The 26,020-nt window shown below is 34.0% G+C and overlaps 3 protein-coding genes across 3 annotated transcripts; all 3 read left to right on the forward strand.

Moving 5' to 3' along the window:
- Positions 1 to 634: 634 nt before the first annotated feature.
- LOC107411510 (clathrin heavy chain 1) lies at positions 635 to 14,057 on the forward strand. Its single transcript, XM_016019108.4, has 30 exons — positions 635 to 1,057; positions 1,324 to 1,528; positions 2,222 to 2,310; positions 2,422 to 2,500; positions 2,650 to 2,777; positions 3,441 to 3,539; positions 3,645 to 3,753; positions 4,017 to 4,096; positions 4,209 to 4,436; positions 4,520 to 4,585; positions 5,118 to 5,234; positions 5,407 to 5,604; positions 6,332 to 6,448; positions 6,630 to 6,689; positions 6,842 to 6,928; positions 7,185 to 7,268; positions 8,092 to 8,226; positions 8,319 to 8,381; positions 8,461 to 8,565; positions 8,650 to 8,762; positions 8,866 to 9,118; positions 9,285 to 9,421; positions 9,500 to 9,778; positions 9,873 to 10,875; positions 11,093 to 11,578; positions 11,680 to 11,850; positions 11,936 to 12,121; positions 12,670 to 12,792; positions 12,915 to 13,025; positions 13,488 to 14,057. The coding sequence occupies exons 1-30, from the start codon at positions 1,013 to 1,015 to the stop codon at positions 13,653 to 13,655; spliced, it is 5,124 nt and encodes a 1,707-aa protein (XP_015874594.3). The 5' UTR covers positions 635 to 1,012; the 3' UTR covers positions 13,656 to 14,057.
- Positions 14,058 to 14,559: 502 nt separating this feature from the next.
- LOC107411488 (ERBB-3 BINDING PROTEIN 1) lies at positions 14,560 to 17,899 on the forward strand. The gene is made up of 10 exons (XM_048468340.2): positions 14,560 to 14,784; positions 14,920 to 15,012; positions 15,195 to 15,279; positions 15,401 to 15,550; positions 15,677 to 15,830; positions 16,103 to 16,318; positions 16,401 to 16,537; positions 16,637 to 16,728; positions 17,119 to 17,301; positions 17,568 to 17,899. Exons 2-10 carry the CDS (start codon positions 14,922 to 14,924, stop codon positions 17,603 to 17,605), a joined length of 1,146 nt encoding a protein of 381 aa, XP_048324297.2. The 5' UTR covers positions 14,560 to 14,784; positions 14,920 to 14,921; the 3' UTR covers positions 17,606 to 17,899.
- A 3,774-nt stretch (positions 17,900 to 21,673) lies between these two features.
- On the forward strand, positions 21,674 to 24,139 carry LOC107411511 (ran-binding protein 1 homolog a). Its single transcript, XM_016019110.4, has 4 exons — positions 21,674 to 21,938; positions 22,133 to 22,284; positions 22,385 to 22,510; positions 23,500 to 24,139. Exons 1-4 carry the CDS (start codon positions 21,790 to 21,792, stop codon positions 23,745 to 23,747), a joined length of 675 nt encoding a protein of 224 aa, XP_015874596.1. The 5' UTR covers positions 21,674 to 21,789; the 3' UTR covers positions 23,748 to 24,139.
- Positions 24,140 to 26,020: the final 1,881 nt, after the last annotated feature.

The raw sequence follows: 26,020 nt of genomic DNA on the forward strand, positions 1-26,020 counted from the left end.
TTGAGTATTTATATCACATAAATTTATATTTAATAAAAACAAATAATTGGAGTTTGAAATTAGTGGCTTCCTTTGGTTTGGTTTGTTTATTTAGAAAGTTGCGTCTTAACTGAAAGGCAGTAACTAGCAGCATTTAATTTCCGGAGCATAAACATTCTTGGGAAAGTTTTAAATATTAATGATTCAATAATCAAGCTGAAGATACAAGTCAAAGAAGTAGTTTTATAATTAGTCAAAAAATTTTGCATAAGAAAATCATTCTGGGTCTAAGACCCCACAAAACATTAAAAACCAACCCAATATGGACTGTTACAAACATGAATTGAAAATGACTAATGATTTACAAATTACGTCTTAGTATATATTATATACATTTGTTTTTTTTTTTTTTTTTTTTTTTTTTTTTTTTTTTTGGGGGGGGGCAAAAATTTTATTAGAAAAGTTACACGTTGATAGAAAAAGTTCAAAGATAACCAAGGGGACACTTGGAATGATAGAGGCCAATTTTAATTTCTCCACCAAACTGAGTTTTTGCAGTCGTTATTTTTATTTAAAAATAAAAAGATAAAAAATTAATAAAATAATATTATTATAAATGTAAATATATAAGTTCAAAAACGCAAAGGGAGCTAAGCACGGTGGCAATGACCAAGTGTCCATGCAACTGAGAAAATGAGAGAGAGAAGTAGGCAATAATGTAATTTTAGTTGGAGAAATGCGCCATCTTACCTGCAGTTCTAAATTGTACACACTACCCCCAACCTCTCTCACCATTGAATCGATCACCATCAGTCTTTCTTTTCCTTAACGTACAACCCAGGAAGCGGTTGATTCACAAATTGCGTGAAAAGCTCATTAACAACAAATATTCCACCACCAATCTCTGCCTTCTAGATCTGCAGAGGCTTCTCTCTCTCTCTCTCTCTCTCTCTCTCTCAAAAAACTACAATCTTTGTGGTGCTGATATCTTCTCCGCCTATCGGTTTCTGAACAAAGCCCCAATCCAGCTACAATGGCCGCTTCAAATGCCCCCATTGCCATGAGAGAGATCCTAACGGTATCATACTTACATACATAATTGCATGCATGCATTCTTATTTATTTATTTATTTTCAAATTTCTGCGAATTTTGTTGCCTAATTCAATACCTCATTGGATCTGCCAGATCCTTACTGCGACTAGAATTGGACAATGTTACGCGCTGATCCATATGAGAATTAAATTGGATATTGCAATTGTTCAAGATTATGATTTTGGTTTTGGACTGAGTTTGCATATTTAATAGTGTTTCGTGGATTTTTGTTTGGTGTTTTGTGGTTGCAGTTGCCAAGTATTGGGATTAATCCCCAATTCATCACATTTACGCATGTGACAATGGAATCGGAGAAGTACATTTGCGTTAGGGAAACGTCGCCGCAGAATAGTTGTGTTATAATTGATATGAATATGCCTATGCAGCCTTTGAGACGTCCAATTACCGCTGATTCCGCGTTAATGCATCCCAATACCAGAATTCTCGCTCTCAAAGGTAGGAATTTCAATTTTTCATTTTCCCACCTTCATTCTTGGTTGGTATGTGATGGCAGAATCTTATTGCATCGGAAATGTCATCGTCATGGGATACCGTCAATGCTATGTTTTTAACGACGGAATTCATGCATGATTAAAATATTAACATGCCATATTGATGTTTTTCAACTTTTACATTGTAATGTACAAATTGCCATATGGTCTTTGATTTTGTAGAGAAAATTTGTTTTAAAAATTAATTATTTAAGCTCAAATGTCTTAGCATGTTATGATCATGGTTACCATTGTAGGAATTTATAATATGGAAGTGTTAATTTAGTCTACTGGTGTTTTTTTCATGCTACAATAATGCTACTATGGTATGCCTTTCGATTTTTTTTTTGTTTTTTTTGTTTTTTTTTGGCAATTTTTTTCTTGTGTTATTTTATATTTTGTTTTGTTTCCTGGTTTGTACTGTTGGAGGGTATCTAATGGTCTATGTGTACATGTGCCCTTGGAGATTTATTAGAACACAGATATTGGATATATTTCAACATTATTTCATAAAAGCAATTGGCGTGCTCAAAACAAGATTGGAAGTTTGTATTATGATATAGTACTGCAGTTATTTGCATTGCATCATGGTAAGATTATGCTTTAACTCTGTTTATTGGCTATCATTGTGCTGATTAATGACCGCATTTATATGTAGCTCATGTTCCGGGAACTACTCAGGATCATTTACAAATATTCAACATTGAATTGAAAACAAAGATCAAATCACATCAGATGACTGAGCAGGTGAGGGTTTTATTCCTTTGAAGAGCATTAAAACATTGAACAGAATGCCTTTACAGTTGCATTGCAATTTGATATTTCTGTGATATGGTAAATACTTTTGTTACTTTTTAGATTGTCTTCTGGAAGTGGATCACTTCAAACATGTTGGGCCTGGTGACCCAGACCTCAGTATATCATTGGTGCATGGAAGGTAGGCGCTGCATTTATTACTTCTGGAGTTTGCTTTTTATTTGAATAGCATATATTTCCTTATCGTTCTTTGTTTTTTATTTGAATAGCATATCTTTCCTTATCATTTTTTATAATGTTCACTTAATATTCTCTATTTTATTTTGTCAGGTGATTCTGCGCCTGTAAAGGTGTTTGAGCGGACAGCTAATCTGTCAAACAATCAAATAATAAACTATCGTTGTGATCCAACTGAAAAGTGGTTGATTTTAATAGGAATTGCTCCTGGTTCAGCAGAGGTAAGTGGCTCAATTATTATTTGCATTTTTTTGTCCTCAATTTTATTGCGGTCATGTTGATGTGTTCTCGGTGCTGGTAGAGTGTGCAAAGTGGCACCTCTATCAGTGTTGTTAAGTCTATATGTATTCAATAGATGGATAATTCAAACTTTATATCTCTTTGTTATGATTATTGTAAAGTTGGTAGAAAAATGTGGATATGCAGTAAACTTTGGTCTTTATTCTTCTTTGCAAGCTATATGAATAAGACTGCTAATTCTATTATTGCAATACAGATATGATTTTTCTGTTATGTATATGTATACTCATTATATGAATTTCTTGTAATACTAGGATTATTTGCTTCTTTGTGATTTACAACACATCTGTTGTAATCTACTTTGTTTATGATGAGAGATGTATTCTACTTTTGATGTATACTTATGAAAGAAGTGGACCTAACTTGTCACTTTGTGTGTCAGAACCAAAGGAATATATTATCCAAAATGATGTGGAAGTCTTTATCTTTTTACTCTTTTTTTTTTTTTTTTTTTTTTTTGGTTGTTTGTGTCTGGACGCATGGAATATTGTATTAACCTTTGTGAAACGGATTAAATGAAGATTAACAAGATCCGATGAACATTTTAACAATTCCGTTCCACTTATGCCAAATTTTGGTTGCAGAGGCCACAACTGGTTAAAGGAAATATGCAGCTTTTCTCTGTGGAACAGCAACGTAGTCAGGCTCTTGAAGCACATGCTGCCTCATTTGCTACATTTAAAGTGTGATTTTGCCCTTATTTTGTTTATCTATCCTGGCATCTGGAAAATGTGTTGTTTATGTTGGTGTTTCTTTCACTGCCGCTACTAAATTATTCACTAATACAGGTTCCTGGGAATGAGCAACCTTCACTGCTTATTTCTTTTGCCTCAAAGTCCATTAATGCTGGACAAGTTACATCAAAGATGCATGTGATTGAACTTGGTGCACAGCCAGGTGTTTCTTCTATGGCATCTCCATCTACATCTATAAGCATGCGTCAGCATAACCACATATATAAAACTTATCCTTAGTTATTTTCTGTTTGTCATGCGGTAGTCACAATCATCTTTCCCATGCTACTTGGAATTACAAGCTAGGTGTTTTAAAAATGTTGGGTTTTTTCTTTTTAAATGATTCAAAATTCTAAGGTCTTATTCCCAGTTGTATACCATATTAAGCTTTAAGGAATAATTACTTTCGTTTGACATGGTTTTCAGGAAGACATGCATTTACTAAGAAGCAAGCAGATTTATTTTTTCCTCCAGATTTTGCTGATGATTTTCCTGTTTCAATGCAGGTATCTTATTGCTTATTACTAGTTCTTTTGACCCAGATTTTTCTACTACTAATTAATATGCTGCAATTATTTTATTTTATTTTTTTTGTTTTTTTTTTCGGTGGGAGGGCAGATATCACAAAAGTATGGTTTGATATATGTGATTACAAAGCTTGGACTTCTATTTGTTTACGACCTAGAGACGGCATCTGCAGTTTATAGGAACCGAATCAGTCCAGATCCTATATTTTTGACAGCCGAAGCTTCTTCTGTTGGGGGATTTTATGCCATCAATCGGCGAGGCCAGGTGTTGCTTGCTACTGTTAATGAAAATACAATTGTATCTTTTGTTAGTGGTCAGGTATGCTTTTTAAACTTTCCATATATCTGGCTGCTGGAGCAAAATTCTATCTTTTTTAAAATACATATTTGGTGTTTCTGCAGTTAAACAATCTTGAACTTGCTGTTAATCTTGCCAAGAGAGGAAACCTTCCTGGTGCAGAAGAACTGGTATATATGTGGTTGATTTTGATTTTCCCTTTTTTTTTTTTTTTTTAAATGTGCTGATTATCACTTTTGGAAAGGTGTTACTATCTGTTAATATTTAGCATTTCCTTAACTGGCTCACTTTCGTTGACTTGTAAAAGGAGAATAGATTGTTAATATCTTTTCTTTATCAGTAGAAATGGACTACTTATTGTTTGCATGATTGTACACATCCAAGAATCGAATTCAATTTCTAAGAATTAGTGATTAAATATGTATGTAATGACTTCTTAAGTATAATGATCACAAATGTGAGATATTTAACTAATCTGTCATTGAAATTATTAATTTCACAATATTCCTTTCTGGACCTCCTTAAGTATTTTATTGGGGTGGATATGAAGGTTAGTGATGCTTCTATTCTTATTTTGTAGACATGAGCTGGAAATTGTTAAAAGCTTTTCTCCCCTAATGACCTGTAATTTTTGCACTCAGTGATCATTGACTGGATCTTGAAAATGAATTTTTTCTTTTTTTGTTTTGTTTTTATGCTCAGGTTGTCCAACGTTTCCAAGAATTGTTTGCTCAGACAAAGTATAGGGAGGCTGCAGAGCTTGCTGCAGAGTCTCCACAAGGAGTACTTCGTACACCTGATACAGTTGCTAAATTTCTGGTATAATGTTTAAGTTTTATATGCTGATTCATATATAATTCTTATTCTCAATTTTTCATATTCCTATATTTTTGGTTGACCTATTCATGATATTTGGAACAGGGTCTTTGTCTGCAAGACCACGTTAACATTAGGAGGGGTTATAACTTGCTTATGTTTTTCATTGTTTCAGAGTGTCCCCGTGCAAGCTGGGCAAACCCCACCACTATTACAATACTTTGGAACTTTGTTAACTAGGGGAAAATTAAATGCATATGAATCATTGGAATTATCACGTCTAGTCGTAAATCAAAACAAGAAAAATCTTTTGGAAAATTGGTTGGCAGAGGACAAGCTAGAATGTAGTGAGGAGCTTGGAGATCTTGTGAAGGTATGATATGAAAGTATGATATGAAAGTTAAATTGACAAATTTTGATTCATTGTTTGTTCCTCCTTTATCTTTCAAAGTTAATTTATTCCTTAACCCCATTTTTATTGGTATTGCCACTGTTCAAATTTCAAATTATGCACTGAGGATAAAAATATCCAGTTCAATATGAAATATCCATAGGACCTTGTAGAGGCGTTACTAGAACATGATGTTAACGTGGGTTAAACTCTGAAATGATAGGTTGAGGAATTGTGCATTGTATAATAAAGAACTGTCAGTTGTGAGTATATATTTATTTACGTATTTGGATAATCTCTTATGGTGTGAGAAGAAAAACAAATCTTGTGCTATTTGGGTAAAAAAATAAAAATCCCCAAACTTTCAGGAAGACCCCAATTTTTCATCAAATACATGATAAACTATTTCAACCTTGGGAAATCCCAAAGCAAGGATATTTTGAGCTTTTGAGCCCCTATATGTTGGGATATACTACTAATTGATTATATGAAACCAAAATCTGTATTAGATTATAATCTGTTTCCTAGGAAAAAAGAGAACACTCTTTGGATTAGAGTAAGATCTTTCAACTTGATGACCATAAAGAAAGAAGATTAATATTTGTTGTGCTGAGATTAATATTTTTATTGTTTCTATATTTACCATTATAATAAAATAATAATAATAATATTTTCATTCTGACATTATTTATACTTGTTCTTAATGCAGACAGTGGATAATGACCTTGCTCTAAAAATATATATTAAAGCGAGGGCAACTCCAAAAGTTGTTGCAGCATTCGCTGAAAGGAGGGAATTTGACAAGATTTTAATATACTCAAAGCAGGTTACTTACATATGCCTTTTTCTGAACTGCAACAATCACTTTAATAGATATTTGTCAAATTCTTTGTTTTCACCGATGACAATTCTCTCTAAACACAATTATGTTATATCTATTACTCTACTAGTGTTAATATTTTCTCTTGGTGGAAGTTCGTCATGGTCATTTTTTTCCACTCTTGCAGGTTGGATATTCACCTGATTACTTGTTCCTTCTGCAAACAATTTTGCGGACAGATCCTCAGGTATGTGCGATGTTCTAATCTAGAAATTTGAGGCAGCGTTTTATAACCTTGCTAGAATTTTGTAACTAAGTTGGTGTCTACATTGTAGTCTTTGGACACTTGAGAGCTGACATTTCTGCTATATAATCAGTCACAAACTATCATGATTGCAGGGGGCTGTTAATTTTGCTCTAATGATGTCTCAAATGGAGGGAGGTTGCCCTATTGATTACAATACAATTACAGATCTATTCCTTCAGGTTTGGTTTGAGTATTTACGTCTAGTTGTTGTTTCATCTTGGTTCACATAGTCTTCATTATAATTTGTAGTACTAAACTATTTTGGGCTTGTGACTTTCAATCTAGATGCATTTTCTGACCTCTATTGTTCAAATTTAATATGTTGAAGTTTCTTCTTGGACTAAAAGCTTAGCGCAGCTAATTGTGCTTTGAAAATAAATAACTGGCACTTTAAATTTTTTATTCATTTTCTTGTATTTTTCTTTTTATTCTCAGAGGAACTTGATCCGCGAAGCAACAGCCTTTCTGTTGGATGTGCTAAAGCCAAATCTACCTGAGCATGGGTTTCTTCAGACAAAGGTTGGTCCTTCCTTTCTTCTTTTTCTCATCCGAACTTTCTAAGTTTTGTTTAATTGTTAAGAAAATGCAAGAGGAAAAAGAAAATGGATTCATAAAGAAAACAAATCTTTTTTATTTGGTTATTTGAAAATTTTCTTTTTTAGTGAATTTTAATATTGTTTTGTCGACCAATATTATTTGGATTTTTATGTAAAAAAAAAAAAATCAAGTTTACTTGATGCAAAAAAGAATTAAAGCTTTGACACTGAGAGTGCAACCAAGTATTTCAGAACTCCTTCCATTAGGTAGTTGGTTGCGCCTGTCATACAAAAGCAAAAATCTTCACGCCAAAGATTTTCTTCAAATCGAGCCGCCCACATACTTACCTCATTGGATAACTTTGAGTTCCTCAACAGCTCTCTTCTGATGATGGACACTGCTTCTGAGGATGGGAAGTGCTTATGAAAGAAAAAGAGAGAAGACAAGATAGAAAATGGGAGTCATAGAAAGAAAGATTTGGTTTTGTTGGTTTCATAGATCTGATTAATTAGTCTGAATCTATGAGAGAGTGAAAGTATTTGAGTTAGAGTGAAATCTATATGTGAGAAAGAGAGATAAAGAGATGGAAAAAAGAATTAAAGCTTTGAGGGGTGAGAGTTGTGCAAGAACTATCAGAAGTGAAGCCCAATAAATTTCACCAATTTTCCTCACAATTTTTTTTTTTCCCCCTCCTGTTTATCTGTGAACAAAGTGTGGGAAGCGAAATTCATATGTGCATATATATATATATATGTATATATTTTTTTTCAATTTACTAAAATGTGAACTTCCTGATCTACTTCAGGTTTTGGAAATTAATCTTGTAACTTTTCCAAATGTTGCGGATGCTATATTAGCCAATGGCATGTTCAGTCACTATGACCGCCCACGTGTTGCTCAACTTTGTGAAAAAGGTGGTTTGTATCTACGTGCCTTACAGGTATGATAGCTTCTTCCAGTTCATGTTAAATTCTTTTATGGATAATTAATTGTTTTCTGGACTAGGGACTAAATGATCTGGTTATTTTGCAGCACTACACTGAGTTGCCGGATATCAAACGTGTCATTGTGAATACACATGCAATTGAGCCACAGGTTTGGTGCTAATATGCTTTTTATATAGCCTCAAACTATGCGAATGCAACATATTTTCTAACTTTGAGGTGCATTTTAGGCTCTTGTTGAGTTCTTTGGAACCCTTTCCAGAGAATGGGCACTTGAGTGCATGAAAGATCTTCTGTTGGTCAATCTGAGGGGCAATCTCCAGATTATTGTGCAGGTAAGGATGTGGTTTCTTTGATCAGATGTTGGTCTCCGGTCAGATTTTAAAAGAGTGCCGGTTTCATGAATTTATTTTCTGCAGACTGTCAAAGAATATGCAGATCAGTTGGGTATAGAAGCATGTATAAAATTATTTGAGCAGTTTAAGTCTTATGAAGGATTATACTTTTTCCTCGGATCATATTTGAGTTCCAGGTACCCCTCTTTTATGTGTCCTAGAAAAGTAAAATGATGTTAAACTATATGCATATCTTTGCAAATTTGTTTTATTTATTTATTTATTGTTTCTTTCTCTTAGTGAGGATCCTGATATCCACTTCAAGTACATTGAGGCAGCTGCTAAAACTGGACAAATTAAGGAGGTGGAACGTGTGACTCGGGAATCGAACTTTTATGATGCTGAAAAGGCGAAAAACTTTTTAATGGAAGCCAAGCTTCCAGATGCTCGTCCTCTGATTAATGTTTGCGATCGTTTTGGTTTTGTTCCAGATCTCACTCATTACCTATATACAAACAACATGCTTCGTTACATTGAAGGTTATGTTCAAAAGGTATATACACAAATGACGAGTTGTTTCATATTCCGCAATTGGCGATTGACTTATCCCCCACCATCCCCATCCCATTTTTTCTGCTTTTTCCCGTTATGATGCTGTCAAGTGTCAACAATAAGGTAAAATGGAATATTAACCATTGTGTTCTTCTTTTGTTTAACAGGTTAATCCAGCAAATGCTCCGCTAGTTGTTGGCCAGCTCTTAGATGATGAATGCCCTGAGGATTTCATTAAAGGTCTTATATTATCAGTTCGTTCTCTCCTTCCAGTTGAACCACTGGTGGACGAATGTGAGAAGAGGTCAGATGTCCTTATGTTTTGTTTGTTTTCTGTTGTGTCTCATTTCTTTCTTGTTCTTATTCTGCTTTCCGTTTGCAGGAATCGACTCCGCTTACTCACTCAGTTCTTAGAGCATCTTGTGAGTGAAGGAAGCCAAGATGTACATGTTCATAATGCTCTGGGTAAAATCATCATTGACAGCAACAACAATCCAGAGCATTTTCTCACTACCAACCCATATTATGATTCTCGTGTTGTGGGTAAATATTGTGAGAAACGGGATCCCACCCTTGCTGTTGTTGCTTACCGTAGAGGGCAATGCGATGATGAACTCATAAACGTTACAAATAAAAACTCCTTGTTCAAACTGCAGGCCAGGTTTGTATATCATTTTTTTTGTTTATATTTCATTCTTCTTCAAATTGCTAGAATTTAGTCTTCTGATTCTATATTCATTATGTTTTTATATCAGATATGTAGTGGAAAGAATGGATGAGGAACTTTGGGACAAAGTTCTTAAGCCTGAAAATGAGTATAGAAGGCAGTTAATTGATCAAGTTGTATCTACTGCTTTGCCTGAAAGCAAGAGTCCTGAGCAAGTTTCAGCGGCTGTCAAAGCCTTTATGACTGCTGACCTTCCACATGAGTTGATTGAGCTTCTTGAAAAGATTGTTCTACAAAACTCTGCTTTTAGTGGGAATTTCAATCTTCAGAATTTGCTAATTCTGACTGCCATCAAGGCGGACTCATCCAGAGTTATGGATTACATCAATAGGTTAGACAACTTTGATGGACCTGCAGTTGGAGAGGTGGCCGTGGAAGCACAATTGTATGAAGAAGCATTTGCCATCTTCAAGAAGTTCAATTTGAATGTTCAGGCTGTAAATGTTCTGTTGGATAACATTAGAAGCATAGATCGAGCTGTAGAATTTGCGTTCCGAGTTGAAGAAGATGCTGTTTGGAGCCAAGTAGCAAAGGCCCAACTGCGAGAGGGTCTAGTGAGTGATGCCATTGAGTCATTCATCCGTGCAGATGATGCAACCCAGTTTTTGGATGTTATACGTGCTGCTGAGGATGCAGAGGTGTACCATGACTTGGTGAGGTACTTACTGATGGTCAGGCAGAAAGTGAAGGAGCCCAAGGTTGACAGTGAACTCATTTATGCTTATGCTAAGATTGATCGGCTGGGTGACATTGAAGAGTTCATTCTTATGCCAAATGTTGCTAATCTCCAAAATGTTGGAGATCGTCTTTATGATGAGGCCCTTTATGAAGCAGCCAAGATTATATATGCATTTATCTCTAACTGGGCTAAACTGGCAGTTACGCTTGTCAAGCTAAAGCAGTTCCAAGGTGCTGTTGATGCTGCTCGGAAAGCCAACAGCTCAAAAACATGGAAGGAGGTTTGTTTTGCTTGTGTTGATGCTGAGGAATTCCGCTTGGCTCAGATCTGTGGTCTCAACATCATTATCCAGGTATCATTTTTGTTTACTGTAAATTTTTTCCTGGCACAGAAAATTTACATGCCATCATTACAGTTTTTTTATGTGATTCTTTGCCCTTGAGGTGCAAATTCTTCATGACCTTGTTTTGATCTGTTGAGTAAATAGAGGAAATCTGTTACAGTTTCCCTGTTATACAGATTTTGTTGTTGTTCTAGTACCGCTTAAGTTTCTGTATTTATTGTTATAGGTGGATGATTTGGAAGAGGTCAGTGAGTATTATCAAAATAGGGGATGCTTCAGTGAGCTCATTTCTCTTATGGAGAGTGGATTGGGGTTGGAGCGTGCGCATATGGGAATTTTTACTGAGTTGGGAGTTCTATATGCCAGATACCGTCACGAGAAGCTTATGGAGCACATTAAACTGTTTTCAACTCGTCTTAACATTCCAAAGCTTATACGAGCATGTGATGAACAGCAGCACTGGAAGGAACTAGTTTATTTGTATATCCAATATGATGAATTTGACAACGCTGCAACAACAATTATGAATCACTCACCAGAAGCATGGGAACATATGCAATTTAAAGATGTGATTGTCAAAGTTGCTAGTGTTGAGCTCTACTACAAGGCTGTCCACTTCTACTTGCAAGAACATCCTGAAGTTATCAATGATCTTCTTAATGTACTTGCTCTTCGTGTTGACCATACCCGAGTGGTGGATATAATGCGAAAGGTTTGCCTATCTCTTCTTCTGCTTTTTATGTTTTAATTGGGGTTTTGAAACTGTTCTGTCTACGGTATCTCGTTTACGGTTTCAATATTGTTGGGTTTCAGGCTGGTCACATCCGTCTTGTGAAGCCATACATGATTGCAGTTCAGAGCAACAATGTTTCTGCTGTAAATGAAGCTCTGAATGAAATATACATAGAGGAGGAAGACTATGAAAGACTACGTGAATCAATTGATTATCATGATAACTTTGATCAAATAGGTCTTGCACAAAGGGTAAGTTGAACTTTCTTTGATCATGACTCATGGGATGTTCTTTCATCGTGACTAACACTGACAATTGCTACTGGCATTTGAGCAGATTGAGAAACATGAGCTGCTTGAGATGCGGCGTGTTGCTGCTTATATTTACAAGATAGCAGGAAGATGGAAGCAGTCCATTGCATTGTCAAAGAAAGACAATCATTACAAAGATGCCATGGAGACATGTTCCCAATCTGGTGATCGTGAGCTTTGCGAGGAATTGCTTGTCTACTTCATTGAGCAGGTTCGTATTTTCTTGTACTCTACCCCCCACAACCCAAAAAAAAAGGGAAAAAAAAAAAAAAAGGGAAAAAAATAGAAAAAGAAGATAAAGGATGTATTTCCAAGTAAAAGAAAACCCATGGATCCTAGAATATTCTAGTTTCCATTGAGGGGTTAATTTTTTTTTTTTAAAAAAATAATTTTTTTGGTTATAAAGTCATAATTTAAGCTCTTCACAGCAGAAACTGTGTGTATTAATGCTAGGCATATCCTTTTACATCCCCAGCAGATATTTTCTTCTCTGATTTTTTGCTTGACTTGTTTTTCTTGAAGAATTGTTCTCTTTAGATTCTTTTTGTAACTCAAAGAGGGGATGGCGGAAGGGTTTTGATGAACAGTGTTTACTGTAAAATTTGTTTGCTTTGATTTTTTTTTTTTTTTCCCCTTTTTTTTTTGGTTATGTATTATGCAATACAATTAGTGAAGTTGGTATTCATTTTAGAAATTTGATGTTCTTGTCTTATTAGTTTTTGTTTTTGGACCTTACTTGTCTCATTAATTTGCATGCAGGGAAAGAAAGAGTGTTTTGCATCATGTCTCTTTGTTTGTTATGATTTGATCCGGCCAGACGTTGCCCTTGAGCTTGCATGGATAAATCATATGATAGATTTTGCCTTTCCATATATCTTGCAGGTTTGACTCTTCTCCTCCTCCCCCTCCCCCCCTCCCCTCTTTAAATAATTTGTTGGCCTTTTCATTTGACTACCTTCATTTGTTGCTTGTTCAATCTCTATTATGTTTCTCAAATATTCCAGTTTATGCGTGAGTACACTAGCAAGGTGGATGAACTTATCAAGGACAAAATTGAAGCTCAAAATGAGCAGAAATCTAAAGAAAAAGAGGAGAAGGAGCTGGTAGCTCAACAGGTATGGCTGTTTGTGTTATCCTTGTTTTTGTAATTCAGTGATCTTGCACTTTTAAGTGCCTTAAGGAAGTTTTGATTATTTTTGCAAGACCTATTCTGGTTTCTGAAAGCTTTTTATAGTTCCAGTCCTTGGATTTTCTTTTAAAAAACATGTGGAAGAAACAGCAAATTGAATTTTCATATGTTTCTTATATTAAGTGTCATTCAACTTGGTGTGAGACCTTGGCATGAATCCAACTGATGTTTGGGCTTCTTTATTTGTCTCCCCAATTATCAGATTCTTTAATCTGTTACATGGTTGACCTGTATTCATTTTCTTAAGTTGCCCTATTCTTCTATAAATAATTAAGAAAGGTTAATGTATAGTAGCATTTATATTTAGTAACAAAGTTGTTTCAATCCTTTATTTATTTGTGTGGGAATTAAATGTTTATAAGAAATATCTGGTATTATCAATGTGCAGAATATGTATGCTCAGTTGCTGCCTGCTTTGCCAGCGCCACCCCCACCGGGAATGGGTGGAGGTTTTGCTCCACAACCACAAATGCCAATGCCAATGGGTGGAATGGGGATGGGGGGTATGGGGATGCCTCCATTGCCACCTTATGGATTGCCACCAATGGGCTACTAATCTTTGGGTGGCTTCTTGAAGATTCACATTCAGAAATATGTTGCAACTTCTTCTACATAGTTGAGAGCTAGAAATATCACAATTCAATTTTTTTTCTTTTTTCCTATTGAAGGCTTATGTTGAGTTTATTTGCCTCTTATTTCGCAGTTCATTTTTTCATTTTTTTTCCATTTTTTTCCCCCCCTTCCAATATTTTTTGGGCCGCGGAAGCAAATTTTCACTTGGCAGTCGTAGTCTGAGTCGAGCCAAGTGCTGTTTTAGTGAGATCTTGGTGGATGTTTTTGTGGCATGTAGGCCACATGTATAGGTCATTTTATTTTTGTTTATTTTTTTATTTTTTCAGTAGCTTCATCTTCTTGGCTGTCATGATACATTTAATTAGTGATAAAAATTTTGTAGTCACCATCTTGCCCTTTATCTGTAATAGTTGTTTTTCCCCTCTCACTCTTTTTTTTTTCTTTTTCCTTTGCAAAGGCACTTTGACCTTGGCATTAAAATTTGAAAGAGGAAAAAAATATTTAAAATTTTAACTTGATTCAATTCTAAATTTTAATATTAGATAGCGGAATATTAAAAAAAAATAATTACAGATCAAAATCTTGTAACATGTAGATTTTGCTCTGAAACATTACTTAGAGTTGGAGCCTTTCATATAAATATATATATATATATATATATTTTGGCTTTGTAAATACCTTAAACACCTTGTTAATTTGCGTTTTTACATGCGGGAAAGCACAAAAATTAATAAATAAAAAAATAGAAATCTAGGTACTTTTTGTGAAATTGTGATGGTGGAAGTGGGGTCCAATCCTTGAGCTGTACCTGTGGGAAAGCAAAAGAAACAAAAACAGAGGATCAGGCTGTCGGTCCTACTCCTAGATCCTCTATGACGTCATCATATCGTACCAAGTTACGGCAGCAGCAACATCGCATTTCCATTCCCTAGCTCATCATACTCTCCCCAAAACACCATAAAACACATAAAATTTAAGCCTTTTTCCCATTAAGCAAAAAGTTCAAATTATAGTTAAAATTCCTACTCCATATCCATTAAACCCTTTGCTCAACCCTTAGCTTCGCTTTCTTCATTTCTCCTCTGTTTTGGCCCTCGAAATCCCTGTTTCCGGTTCGGTTCCTATCTTTGATTTTCTCGGAACTGTCTGGTTGTGCAACTTGATTTCTGCTTTCCAGCGTTGTAGATTCAGTTGGAATTAAATTTGGCTTTTTTTTTTTTTTTTTTTTTTTTTTTCTTTTATGTTAGCTATGTCGGACGAAGAGAGAGAAGAGAAGGAGTTGGATCTTACTTCAGCTGAAGTTGTCACCAAGTATAAGAGTGCTGCCGAAATTGTTAACAGTTTAGTTTATAGCTGTCCTTGCCAATTTTCTCTTTAATTTTTTTTTGTTGCGTGAAAACATCGGAAAGTGTTCTTGAATTCGATTTCATTTCATTTGTTTTTTTGTTCTAGTGTTTTGCTTCTTATTGTTTGATGCGTTTTCCTGGTTTAAAAAAATAAAAAATAAAAAATGATTTTGCAGAGGCGTTGCGATTGGTGATATCAGAATGCAAACCGAAAGCTAAGGTCGTAGATATATGTGAAAAAGGCGACGACTTTATCCGAGAGTATGTAATTATTTTTATTTTTTTATGTCTGCATTAAGGTTTTGGTGTCATGAAATTCGTTTTTGGATGTGCGTTTTTCGTTTTAGTTAGTGATGGAGTTGTTGTTTGTGAGTTGGTTTAGGCAAACTGGGAAAATGTACAAAAATGTTAAGAAGAAAATTGAGAGAGGCGTGGCTTTTCCCACTTGCATTTCTATAAACAATACAGTTTGTCACTTCTCTCCGCTTGCCAGTGATGAGACTGTGTTAGAAGAAGGTGATATAGTAAAGATGTAAGTTATGTTTTGGTGCTTTCTTCTTTGTTATTTATCTTTGTTGTTTCATACATGCATTTGTTGGTAATGCAAAAAATACTTTTAATTTGAAATATGAAGGTGTTTAGTTGGTTTTGGTTGCAGCGACATGGGGTGTCATATAGATGGTTTTATTGCTGTTGTGGCGCATACTCATGTTCTCCAAGAAGGGCCAGTGACAGGTAGAGCAGCAGATGTTATTGCTGCGGCCAACACTGCTGCTGAAGTTGCTTTGAGACTTGTGAGACCTGGGAGGAAGGTATTTCAGTTCTGTGTTCTATATTCTTTCTTGGGATACGGCAATTATGTCCATTTTGAACATTTGAGTACTGTCTTGTGCTTATTCTGGCCATGACCATTTTCTTGAAATTTTTTTGTTTTATATGCCCCTAAGACTGTTTACCATCCAAGGATTAAGTGGATAGTGTTCTTTAATATATGAATTGCTGCTTTTTTTTGCTTTTTTGTGTCATATTAAATGTTAACTGTTCTTATACATAATGTTCTTATGCATACTTGTTGATGTGACAGAACAAAGAAGTGACAGATGCTATTCAGAAGGTTGCCGCTGCTTATGACTGCAAGATTGTTGAAGGTGTTCTAAGCCATCAGCTGAAGCAGTTTGTGATAGATGGAAACAAAGTTGTGCTAAGTGTGTCAAGTCCCGAAACCAGAGTCGATGATACAGAGTTTGAGGAAAATGAAGTGTATGCAGTTGATATAGTTACAAGTACCGGTGAAGGCAAGGTAATTTGGCATGATAATAAGATCATTTTGTAATACAAATTGTACAAAATATTATGGTTGGTTTTTCAATATTGGACTGCAGCCTAAGCTGTTGGATGAGCGGCAAACAACTATATATAAGAGAGCTGTGGACAAAAATTATCACTTGAAGATGAAAACTTCAAGGTTCATCTTCAGTGAAATTAGTCAGAAATTTCCCATCATGCCATTCTCTGCAAGGTTCATCATCTGTATGACATATATATCTTTTTTTAAGTGATTGCTATTTTAAGTGTTTTGCTGTTTATAACAGTTTCAATGTGTCTGCTTCCCTTCTAGGGCGTTGGAAGAGAAGAAGGCTCGGCTAGGATTAGTGGAATGTGTCAACCACGATCTTTTGCAGCCATATCCTGTTCTTTTTGATAAACCTGGTAAGTCTGTGTTCGTTCATACCATTTTTATTTTTAATGAATATGGCTCTACATTGTTGTTAGATAGGCTTTGTTTGGTATTGCTGGTGTTCTTTCTACTTCTTCTTTTTCTTTGACTGGAAGGACAAAAACTTCTCTGAATAGTGTAGTTCAATAATAGTAGTATTTTATTAATTTATAACTTCATACCATTTTAAATTATCCTTGCTATGGTACATGTATATATATATACTGTTCTTAAAAGTCCATATAATGTTACACTCTGTAATAGGGATATCGTATATGACAAAAAAAAAAAAAAAATGGATTAAAAATGTCTGGTGCCTTAAGGAACCTAAATATTGTTTATATGTTGACTTTTCTGAGTGAAATTTAATTTTTGTTTTGCAGGTGACTTGGTTGCCCATATAAAATTTACAGTTCTCTTGATGCCAAATGGATCGGACAGGATTACTTCCCATCCTTTGCAGGAGGTGCAACCAACAAAGACTGTTGATAATGATCCAGAGATCAAATCCTGGCTATCTCTTGGAATAAAGACAAAGAAGAAAGGTGGTGGGAAGAAAAAGAAAGGTGCATAAATTAATTTTGATTTGGAGTAAAATATATGTTATGGTGGTAGATCGAATGCTCTGTTTACCATACTTGGATGCTCATGTCCGAAAAATTTGGATGGAAAATGAATCAAATAGAAAAGTTGCTTGTAAAATTGATTTGAAAGTGTTTGATATTACGGGTTTCTATCAATATGTGCAATAAGTTTGTTTCATGATTATTCCTCACTAATGGAGGGTTCCTAGAAGAAGTCACTAACAAAGGCATTTATTGGCATTTTGCAGGTAAAAAAGGTGACCAAATAGAGTCAGACCGAAGCTGAGCCCATGGATGCAGATAATGTTGCATCTCAACAATGAGATTTTTAGGCGGTGCCGGCTCAAACTTTATTTGTGGCCAGAGAAAGAAAAAATGAGTGCCTTTTTATACTTTAGTATTTTTCTAAACATAATGTTAATTAATTTTTTATGTTAATAGTATAATTTTGTTTATATTGGTTTTTCTTGCTTTATTTTCAATAAAGGGTGCTCATTGTTACTCCATTTTTTCCCCCCTCCTTGTATGATGGTATATATTCTTGTAAGAAATAAAAATGAAGAATGCAATGTTTGATATATTCTCTCTCTTGCAATTGAATATAAGTTCTTAAATTTCAAAATTTTTTTTTTTTTTTTTTTTGGGGGAGTAAATATCAGTGCTTAGATAACTGAAGATTAGAAGTCCAGTAAACCACTAGAACACTATGAGTAGAAAATAATAATAAAAGAAACTATTTAAGATAATGATATTGAAAACTTTGAACTTATCCAATTTATTTGCTAAAGAATTTACTCGATACTCTTTTGTGGAATTTACTCAAATACTTTTTTATGTTTTTTAAAAAGTATAATAAAATCTTTGGAAATGTCCTTTCAAAGCAAAAGTAAAAAAATTATTGAACGTTAATAATTATAAAATCACAAATTAACAATTAAATTACTTTGATTTATAGTTCTATTGGTTTAGTTTCAAGAAAAGTTTAATTTCCCTCACTTATTGTTTTAATCAAGATTAGGACAAGATGAATTAGAAAATAAACTAAATTTATATATATCTATTGTTGTCAGTGTTTAATTGACAAATTTTTCTTGAAACATAAAAGAAATCTAATACCGCTTAATTTATACTTCTTTAATTTTTTATTTATTGGAAGAAAAAAAAAATGACAAAACCCTTATCACTGAAGATATTTAAATTGACATGCCTTAAATATTTTAAATAATTTGATCTATATATATTCTCCCTTAAAACAAAAAAAAAGTATTTCTCTCTATTGTTTTTTTTGTTTTTTTTTTTGGTTATATTTTCATAACATAATTTTAGTATAATTAAACTAATGAATAAGGAGTGAGTCTAGTGACTAAAAGATAAACTAAAAATTTACATGGCTTGTAAATGAGCATTTTTTATGCTTTGAATCCTTTATTTTATTTTATTTTATTTTTTGGTAATCAATTTTTTATGTTTTGAATCATTATGTTGGAAGGAGGTGAAATTGATTATTCAATACATCCTTGCTCCTTTTTTTTGATAAATAAATTGGAAAGGAGATTTTAACATCGATGAGTGAATCTATAATTTAGAAATATCATCAATAATTTTATTATTCAAAAAAATAATAAATATATGAAATAATAAGAAATAAAAAATTAATAGTCACTATTATTTGGATTATTTCAAAAGAACCAATATATGAATTATATTTGTTTTCCATGCTTCTATTCCTTTACCTTCTTCTCCTAAAGATTTATTACAATGTCATGTATAAACAGGATTGTTTTTTGTTTTTGATTTTCTTGAAAACCAAAAATAGAAGTACATTTGATAACCATTTCAAATTTTTTTTTTTTTTTTAAAAAAAGGAAAAAATAGCTTCAATTTTCAGTAAACATAAAATAGTTGTTGTTGTTTTTTTTTTTTTTTTTTTGTTTTGGGATCTTCAGCTTCAACTGGATCCAAGATTATCGTAACAAAATTAGAATGACAATCCGGAGGGAGTTTGAATTTGGTACTGTCCGAATGGAATCACAAGACTAACCAAATGGAAATTGAGATATGAGATTTGGAATCATTTGAATGGGATTGGGATGATAAGTGCATGAATTGGAGTAGGATCCATATGGCATTAGAACTCGTGACAACCCGAACAACATCAGATTGCCCAAATGTCATCCGGATTCATGACCACTTGAACACCATCGAGACCAAGGATTCCTTAAAAAACCATTGCAATCCCAAGTCTTCTCGAACGACACCAAAACTCAGAGATCGCTTATGCAAGACACGGATCACCCCCAATGACACCAAAGTTTGAATTCTGGTATCGTTCTTGTGATTTTAAATCCTGTTATCATATACACGAGCTTGAATCCTACATAATTACATATCTCAATGGTGTTCGGGTGGTTCCAAGTCCAAATTCGGATCTACAACAAAAATTTGCTATTCAAAATTTTGGAATACGGATTAGTGTAAGTATTCATTTATAAAACTTTTAAAGATATACAATATATTAAGAAGAAAAAAAAAATTATTACCAAATATAAATGACTGTTGTTGTTTTCTTAAAAAAATTAAAAAATAAAATACGTGTCAAATGTTAGCTACATATCATTAAACAAAAGTTGCAGTTATGGTTTCCCATCAACCTTTCAACCGTCTAAATAGGTCATAATTGTTAGAAAATCATGGCATTGTTAGTCATGATCAAGACAAACCAATGCCATGAGCAAGGCAAATCCAAGATCAAGCAAGGTGTCTTGGCCGATGGTCACTTTTATACTTTATTTTGTGTTTTGTTTTATACTTTGTTAAAGTCATTTTGTGTAATCTAAGCTTGTTAAGTTAGTGCATAAAAACATCAAAATGTGTTAATTAAAATATACTAGCCAAATTAGGATTTTAGGAAGTTTAGAAAATTTAAGCATCTTGATGACATAAAAAGTACTTTTGTGACAAAGATGGTGACATAGAGTTCAACTATTTGGCCTCTTTTTCATCTAATGCATGTGAGGATATGTGTCATCATGCATAAAGATTACTTCAACATGAAACAATTAATGAGGCAGCAACACTTGTCAACAAACTAAAGAGCATGTGATAAAATAATTTTACACATATGTTTTGCTTCACCATGAATTACTTGTAAAACATTGCTCATATGACAGGCCATAGTGTGCTTTCACATCATTTTTATATACTTTAAATATGTACAATATTTCAATGAAAGAGTGTATTGATTTTGGAAGAAAAATACTTTATTTCCTTATTGAAACCAAGAGAAAAACCAAACCGACTTTGCTGAAAATTTGCCTTAATCAAAAGAAGCCGAGTATAACATCATCCAAAATCAATTTCCATCAACTTATAAACTTTGTTCTCTTTAGTTGAACCTTGCCTTAACATTTCAATAATCTAGTCTTTTACCCTTTTTCTGTTTAATTTCTTTTTGATATTGATTGTGGGGGTTCAATTATTGAACGTTTGTAGGTGGTTTTGCAATTATATTGTCGTCAAAGGACCATTTAGCCCGACGAAAAAGATAATTTTAATGGTTGGATATTTCTAGCTATGTTATAAAAGCACGAATTTCATAGGAATGTATGAATTTAGAATAATTTGTAAAGTTCAGAAAAATAATAAAAAGACAATTTAGCCCCAGTCAACACTATAATCCATTCGTGGATTATTGGCTTAAACTATTATTACATCTTTGAAGAGTGGTTATTACAATGCTTTCAACCTTGTGAATTGTTTCATTTTTAACTTTGAAACTTTGCACCAAAATGAATATTAGCATGATTGTTGATGTGGCATGAGATTCGAGTTAATTAAATACATGTAGTTAACCGTGATAACAATGCTATGTCATCAGAACAATCAAACTTTACACCACATAAAATATTTGAAATTTATTAGCCACCAAACCTTATACCCCAAAAAATGATCAAATTTATTGTGAAATTTCATTTGCAAAGAATATATAATTTTGAAATTATTTTATGCTCAAAATTTTCTTCAAATTTCAATTTTTATTTTCGTATTTTAGAATTTTTTTCTTCTACTCAAACTCCTAATTACAATTTTTTTTCCCTTTTAAGTTTTTTTAATAAAACGTAATTATTTTTTTAAAAATAAATGAATATCTACAATTAAATTTTTAAAATATCAATAATTTTGAGAAAACTGTAAAAATGAAAACAGCCACCCTAAAAAAAAAAATAATAATAAATAAATAAATAAATTCAGAGGTTTCTCGAAATATTGTTTTTATTTTTATTTTTTTGGGCTTAAATGCCCCTCTGTTGTTTGAGCGTAAACCTCACGCCTTATATAACCCTCTCTGTCGCAACACAGTCTGTCTGTGCCCTATAAAACCCTCCTTTACCATTCTTCGTAGTATCTCAACCCACCGTCCCAATTCCCTAATCTATTTTTTATTTTTATTTTTTTTTTCTCCTTCTGGAGATGGCGAGCAACGAACCCCAGCATAGAGAAGAGGAAGAAGCCCCCGCCGGCGAGGAGGAAGATACCGGAGCTCAGGTCGCTCCGATCGTCAGGCTTGAGGAGGTCGCCGTCAGCACCGGCGAAGAAAACGAAGAGGCTATCCTCGATCTGTAAGCTTATCCGTCTTTCTCTCTCTCTCTCTCTCTCTCTCTCTCTCTGTCTATCTGTCTATCTATACCTCATTTGTTCCTTGTTTCTGTAATAATCGGATTCTAGGGTTTTATTGATCTGCAAAATCTAGGGTTCAGAATTGATTTTTTTTTTCTTTTTTTTTTTGTGGTTGTGTGTATGTGATTGTTCTCAGTAAAGCAAAGCTTTATCGATTTGACAAAGACGGAAATCAGTGGAAGGAGCGAGGTGCTGGTACTGTGAAGTTTCTGAAGCACACTGAATCGAAGAAGGTTCGCCTCGTAATGAGGCAGTCCAAAACCCTCAAGATCTGTGCAAATCATCTCGGTTAGTGTATAATGATTCACATATTAGTGTTATATATATATTGATTTATTAGTCTAGGCCAGGGTTCTAAATTAGTTTGATCTGTGTTTGTTGCTTGCAGTTCTACCATCCATGTCTGTCCAGGAACACGCTGGAAACGACAAGTCCTGTGTATGGCACGCAACCGACTTTGCTGATGGTGAATTGAAGGACGAGCTTTTCTGTATCAGATTTGCTTCCGTTGAGAGTGAGTATTTTTTGAACCAGATTTTTTATTTTTTTTTCCCTTGGCTTGTTGGTGTGTTTGCTTGCTTGATGTTACTGAATTGATAACTAGAACTGGGCATGCTAGTATGTCTTAATTTTACTTTAAATGCTTGAACAATTTACATCAGTAGTTGAAATTTTGAGTTATGCCATTATTCTTTCTTATCATTTAGGAGATTTTGCATTGTATTAAGTCATTTGAAGTTAATTTTCTACTGAAAGAATGAAAAATGTAACTTGGTTTTGGTAGCTCTTGAAACTCTTTTAAAATTATTCAATGTCTCTGTACCATTAAAAACTTTCTAGTTTTACGATTGTTTTGGGATAGCTATCCAGCAGTTAAAGGAAATGCATCTCAGTTATAAGGCCTGTATCATTGAGTTCTTAAGAGGCTAAATGTTTATCACCTTGTTTTTCAAAAGTTTTGTGGCTATTGGGGAAATTAGTGAAAGCTTAATAAGTATTGACTGAATTTTCCTTTAAAATAATTGTTAGGCTTCGTACTCTGATGTTGTACTCCTCGTATAGCCCAAACTTTTTAGATTAGTGGTCGATGAAAATCAATTGAAAGTGTGAATATGTAGTTTGATGCGGACTGAATGTGGAATTTAAATTTCAATGCATGGATTTTGGTTAGTTTCTTGGTTATCTCATTCGCATAATATTAAATTGGGTTTTTATTGATGTTTATTTATGTTTTGAAAGTGAGTTTCTCTGTAACTTTAATATGTATACATTAATATATATGTACGTGTTTGTGTGTGTATATATGTGTGTGTGTGTGTGTGTGTGTGTGTGTGTGTGTGTGTGTGTGCGCGCGCGCGCGCCCGCGCGCATGCGGTTTAGGTCTCACTAGCATCATAGAAGCTTTATGACTGAGCTTGAGCTTTAGTAAATGGAATACCTTTGCTTCTGCTTTTTGTTATACATGATGGATTGCTGATCGTTGGTATTTTGTTTTTGTGTTAGATTGCAAAACCTTCATGGAAAAGTTTCAAGAAGTTGCTGAATCTCAGCAGAAGAAGGAAGAAAACAAAGATGCTACAGCAGCTGCTGGACTTCTTGAGAAGTTGAGTGTTGAAGATGAAAAGACCGAGGAAAAAGCCAGTGAGGAGGTCCCTGCCAAGGAGGAAAAAGAGGAGGATAAAGATGCTAAGAAAGATGCAGTAAAAGGAGATGCAGAAAAGAAGGATGGGGAGCCTTCTGCTTCAACTTAAGAGGGATGGTTGTTTTCTAAAATCATACATAACTTGCAATATGATGAGGTTACTTGGATAGCCTCTTTTCCACCCATGTCTTGGCATTTCAATGCCGGTGAAGTTCATGGATTGTTATTTAAGGGCTGGAATGCTGTTGGTCTACGTGTCCGGTCCTTGTCTTTGTCAAAAAAAAAAAAAAAAAAAAAAAAAAGGGTCAGACATTTCGGTCAAGTTTGCAGGTTGAGGATTGTGTCTTTTCAGTTTGGGTGTTGTTCTTTAACTAGGGTTCCCCTTGATATTAATTTACTTGGGGGGATTTAAAGTTGCGGGTCATTTATGTCAGTGCCGGCGAGAATTACTTGTTATTAGACAGAGTTTCCTTGGGATATAATTTCTTGATTTGTTCATGATGAGCACAAGTTTTCGGTTTTATTGATTACGTTTTAGATTATTATTTATATAATCTGGCACTAAAATAGGATTGCATTTCCCTACATTCGTCAACGTTTATAATTATTATATTTTCCTTACCATAAATAAGGTCTTTGGCTAAGAGAATCTGAGCAAAGTCAAGTAATTACATATATTTTAATTTTTATTGTAACATTATCATAATTTTTCGGACCAAACATTGAGCATCATTAATGTTTGGCCATTTGGAGCTGTATAAAACTTTTTCTCTCGAATTTTCTTGTAGCATTTTACCAACGCTGCGTATAAGTGCACACGGTTAGTAATATACATGTATATATATATATACGTATATTACTATGTATTTAAATTCATGTTCATATCAAAATAAGATGGCATTTTATTGAATATTTGAATTGGATTCAATTATGCTTGTTTTTGTATTTCTTTATCAGATCTTAACCTTCCATGGGTTGAAACCATTGATGCTGTCGTTTCGCTTTCTATATTTCCTTTTCCATTACTGATTAAACTCCTAACTAGCTATATCTCTTTTTCTTATATGTTTTCTTCACTATAATATCCTTTGAATACCAGAGTTCAAAGACACCATGGTCACCATTAAGAGTCAGACGCGAAAACTCCTTTTGATATATTCAAACGAGCAACTAACACTTCCGAAAGAACTCATCCCAAACTCTACACGTTCTCAAGCACCTGAATACACTGTTTTTCAACTATTTCCCATCCCTTGAACTTCAATTCCAAAACTTTGTGTTGATCCCAGATTTTCAGTGTAATCTTGCAACACTCTTTTATCTCTTCCAGAACCTCTTGCCATTGACTCTCCTGACCACGCAAACCATGTCCAATGCAGCAGCGTTGGAGCCACCGACATAGATTCTAATAAGAGAGATTTCAAATACAGGTCAAACCGCATCAATTTAGAAAAAGAAGAAAGCTAACAAGTCGTAATTGATCTCACAAGATTATTAGAGTCGACGACTATTGACAAATGAAAAAAGACAGAGCATCAAATGGGGTGCTTGCAAGGCAGAAGGATGATAATGGAGAATTGGATGGCTGTGTTATTTGCTTGGACAAGTTTCTTTCTGGGGTTGTGTTAATTAGTTTTCGTTGTAAACATAATTGTCCTGAAAAATGCATTCTTCAGTTTCTAGAGAAAGCGTAACTCGTGTCCTTTGTGTGGATGTTAATCACTTTTGGAACGTTTAATTCCTTCAGTTTTTCCTCGATAAAACTCATTTTTTCTTGGATCATTAAAATATATAAATCTTTCTTTTCTTTTCTTTTTTAAAATTAATTGTAGCTTTAGATTCAATATTTAAGCTGCTAGCCTTTAATTAATTATTTAGTTTCATAGAACAAAATACATATGTATACACAAACAAAGTTTCAAATCTTGTGCAAAATACTAGAAGGTAATATACCACACTCGATAGAAATTCAGATATGTTAAATGTTTATTTAAGTTCTGGTTGACATGCTTGCTGCCGGGCGCGGAGTCAAACTGGTTGAATGCATTGGAGGTCGAGTTAAGCTGTTATGTTGGCAGGCCTTTGATCCATCTGCAAATGCCCATCAGCAGAGTCCACAATAGAGTACCTCCTCTGGCCCTTTCACTTGAAATAAACTTAGGGGAATTTGGCCCAATACCCCTATTGAAAGCCTTCTAAGGAAATTTACCCCTTCGGTTTCAATATTTTTTGTTTTACCTTTTCATTTTTCAATATTCCTAAATTATCATTTCAAAAGAAAGATTAATGAAAGGGTATGTGTATTATTTTTCCCCTGAACCTGAACGACATGAATGGAGCACAAAGAAAAGAGGAAGACAAAGTGAGACAGAATGCCGAACA

Source organism: Ziziphus jujuba, chromosome 10, assembly GCF_031755915.1.
Source record: "Ziziphus jujuba cultivar Dongzao chromosome 10, ASM3175591v1".
NCBI classification, from domain to species: domain Eukaryota; kingdom Viridiplantae; phylum Streptophyta; class Magnoliopsida; order Rosales; family Rhamnaceae; genus Ziziphus; species Ziziphus jujuba.

Bases quoted from the DNA above. Each gene is read 5' to 3' on its own strand.
- LOC107411510 (XM_016019108.4), top strand. From the start codon at position 1,013: ATGGCCGCTTCAAATGCCCCCATTGCCATGAGAGAGATCCTAACG. The intron at 8,566-8,649 runs GTAAGGATGTGG...TATTTTCTGCAG, and splicing joins ATCTCCAGATTATTGTGCAG to ACTGTCAAAGAATATGCAGA. The intron at 9,422-9,499 runs GTCAGATGTCCT...TTCCGTTTGCAG, and splicing joins GTGGACGAATGTGAGAAGAG to GAATCGACTCCGCTTACTCA.
- LOC107411488 (XM_048468340.2), top strand. From the start codon at position 14,922: ATGTCGGACGAAGAGAGAGAAGAGAAGGAGTTGGATCTTACTTCAGCT. The intron at 15,280-15,400 runs GTATGTAATTAT...GAGTTGGTTTAG, and splicing joins GGCGACGACTTTATCCGAGA to GCAAACTGGGAAAATGTACA. The intron at 16,538-16,636 runs GTTCATCATCTG...CTTCCCTTCTAG, and splicing joins ATCATGCCATTCTCTGCAAG to GGCGTTGGAAGAGAAGAAGG.
- LOC107411511 (XM_016019110.4), top strand. From the start codon at position 21,790: ATGGCGAGCAACGAACCCCAGCATAGAGAAGAGGAAGAAGCCCCCGCC. The intron at 21,939-22,132 runs GTAAGCTTATCC...GATTGTTCTCAG, and splicing joins GAAGAGGCTATCCTCGATCT to TAAAGCAAAGCTTTATCGAT. The intron at 22,511-23,499 runs GTGAGTATTTTT...TTTTTGTGTTAG, and splicing joins CAGATTTGCTTCCGTTGAGA to ATTGCAAAACCTTCATGGAA.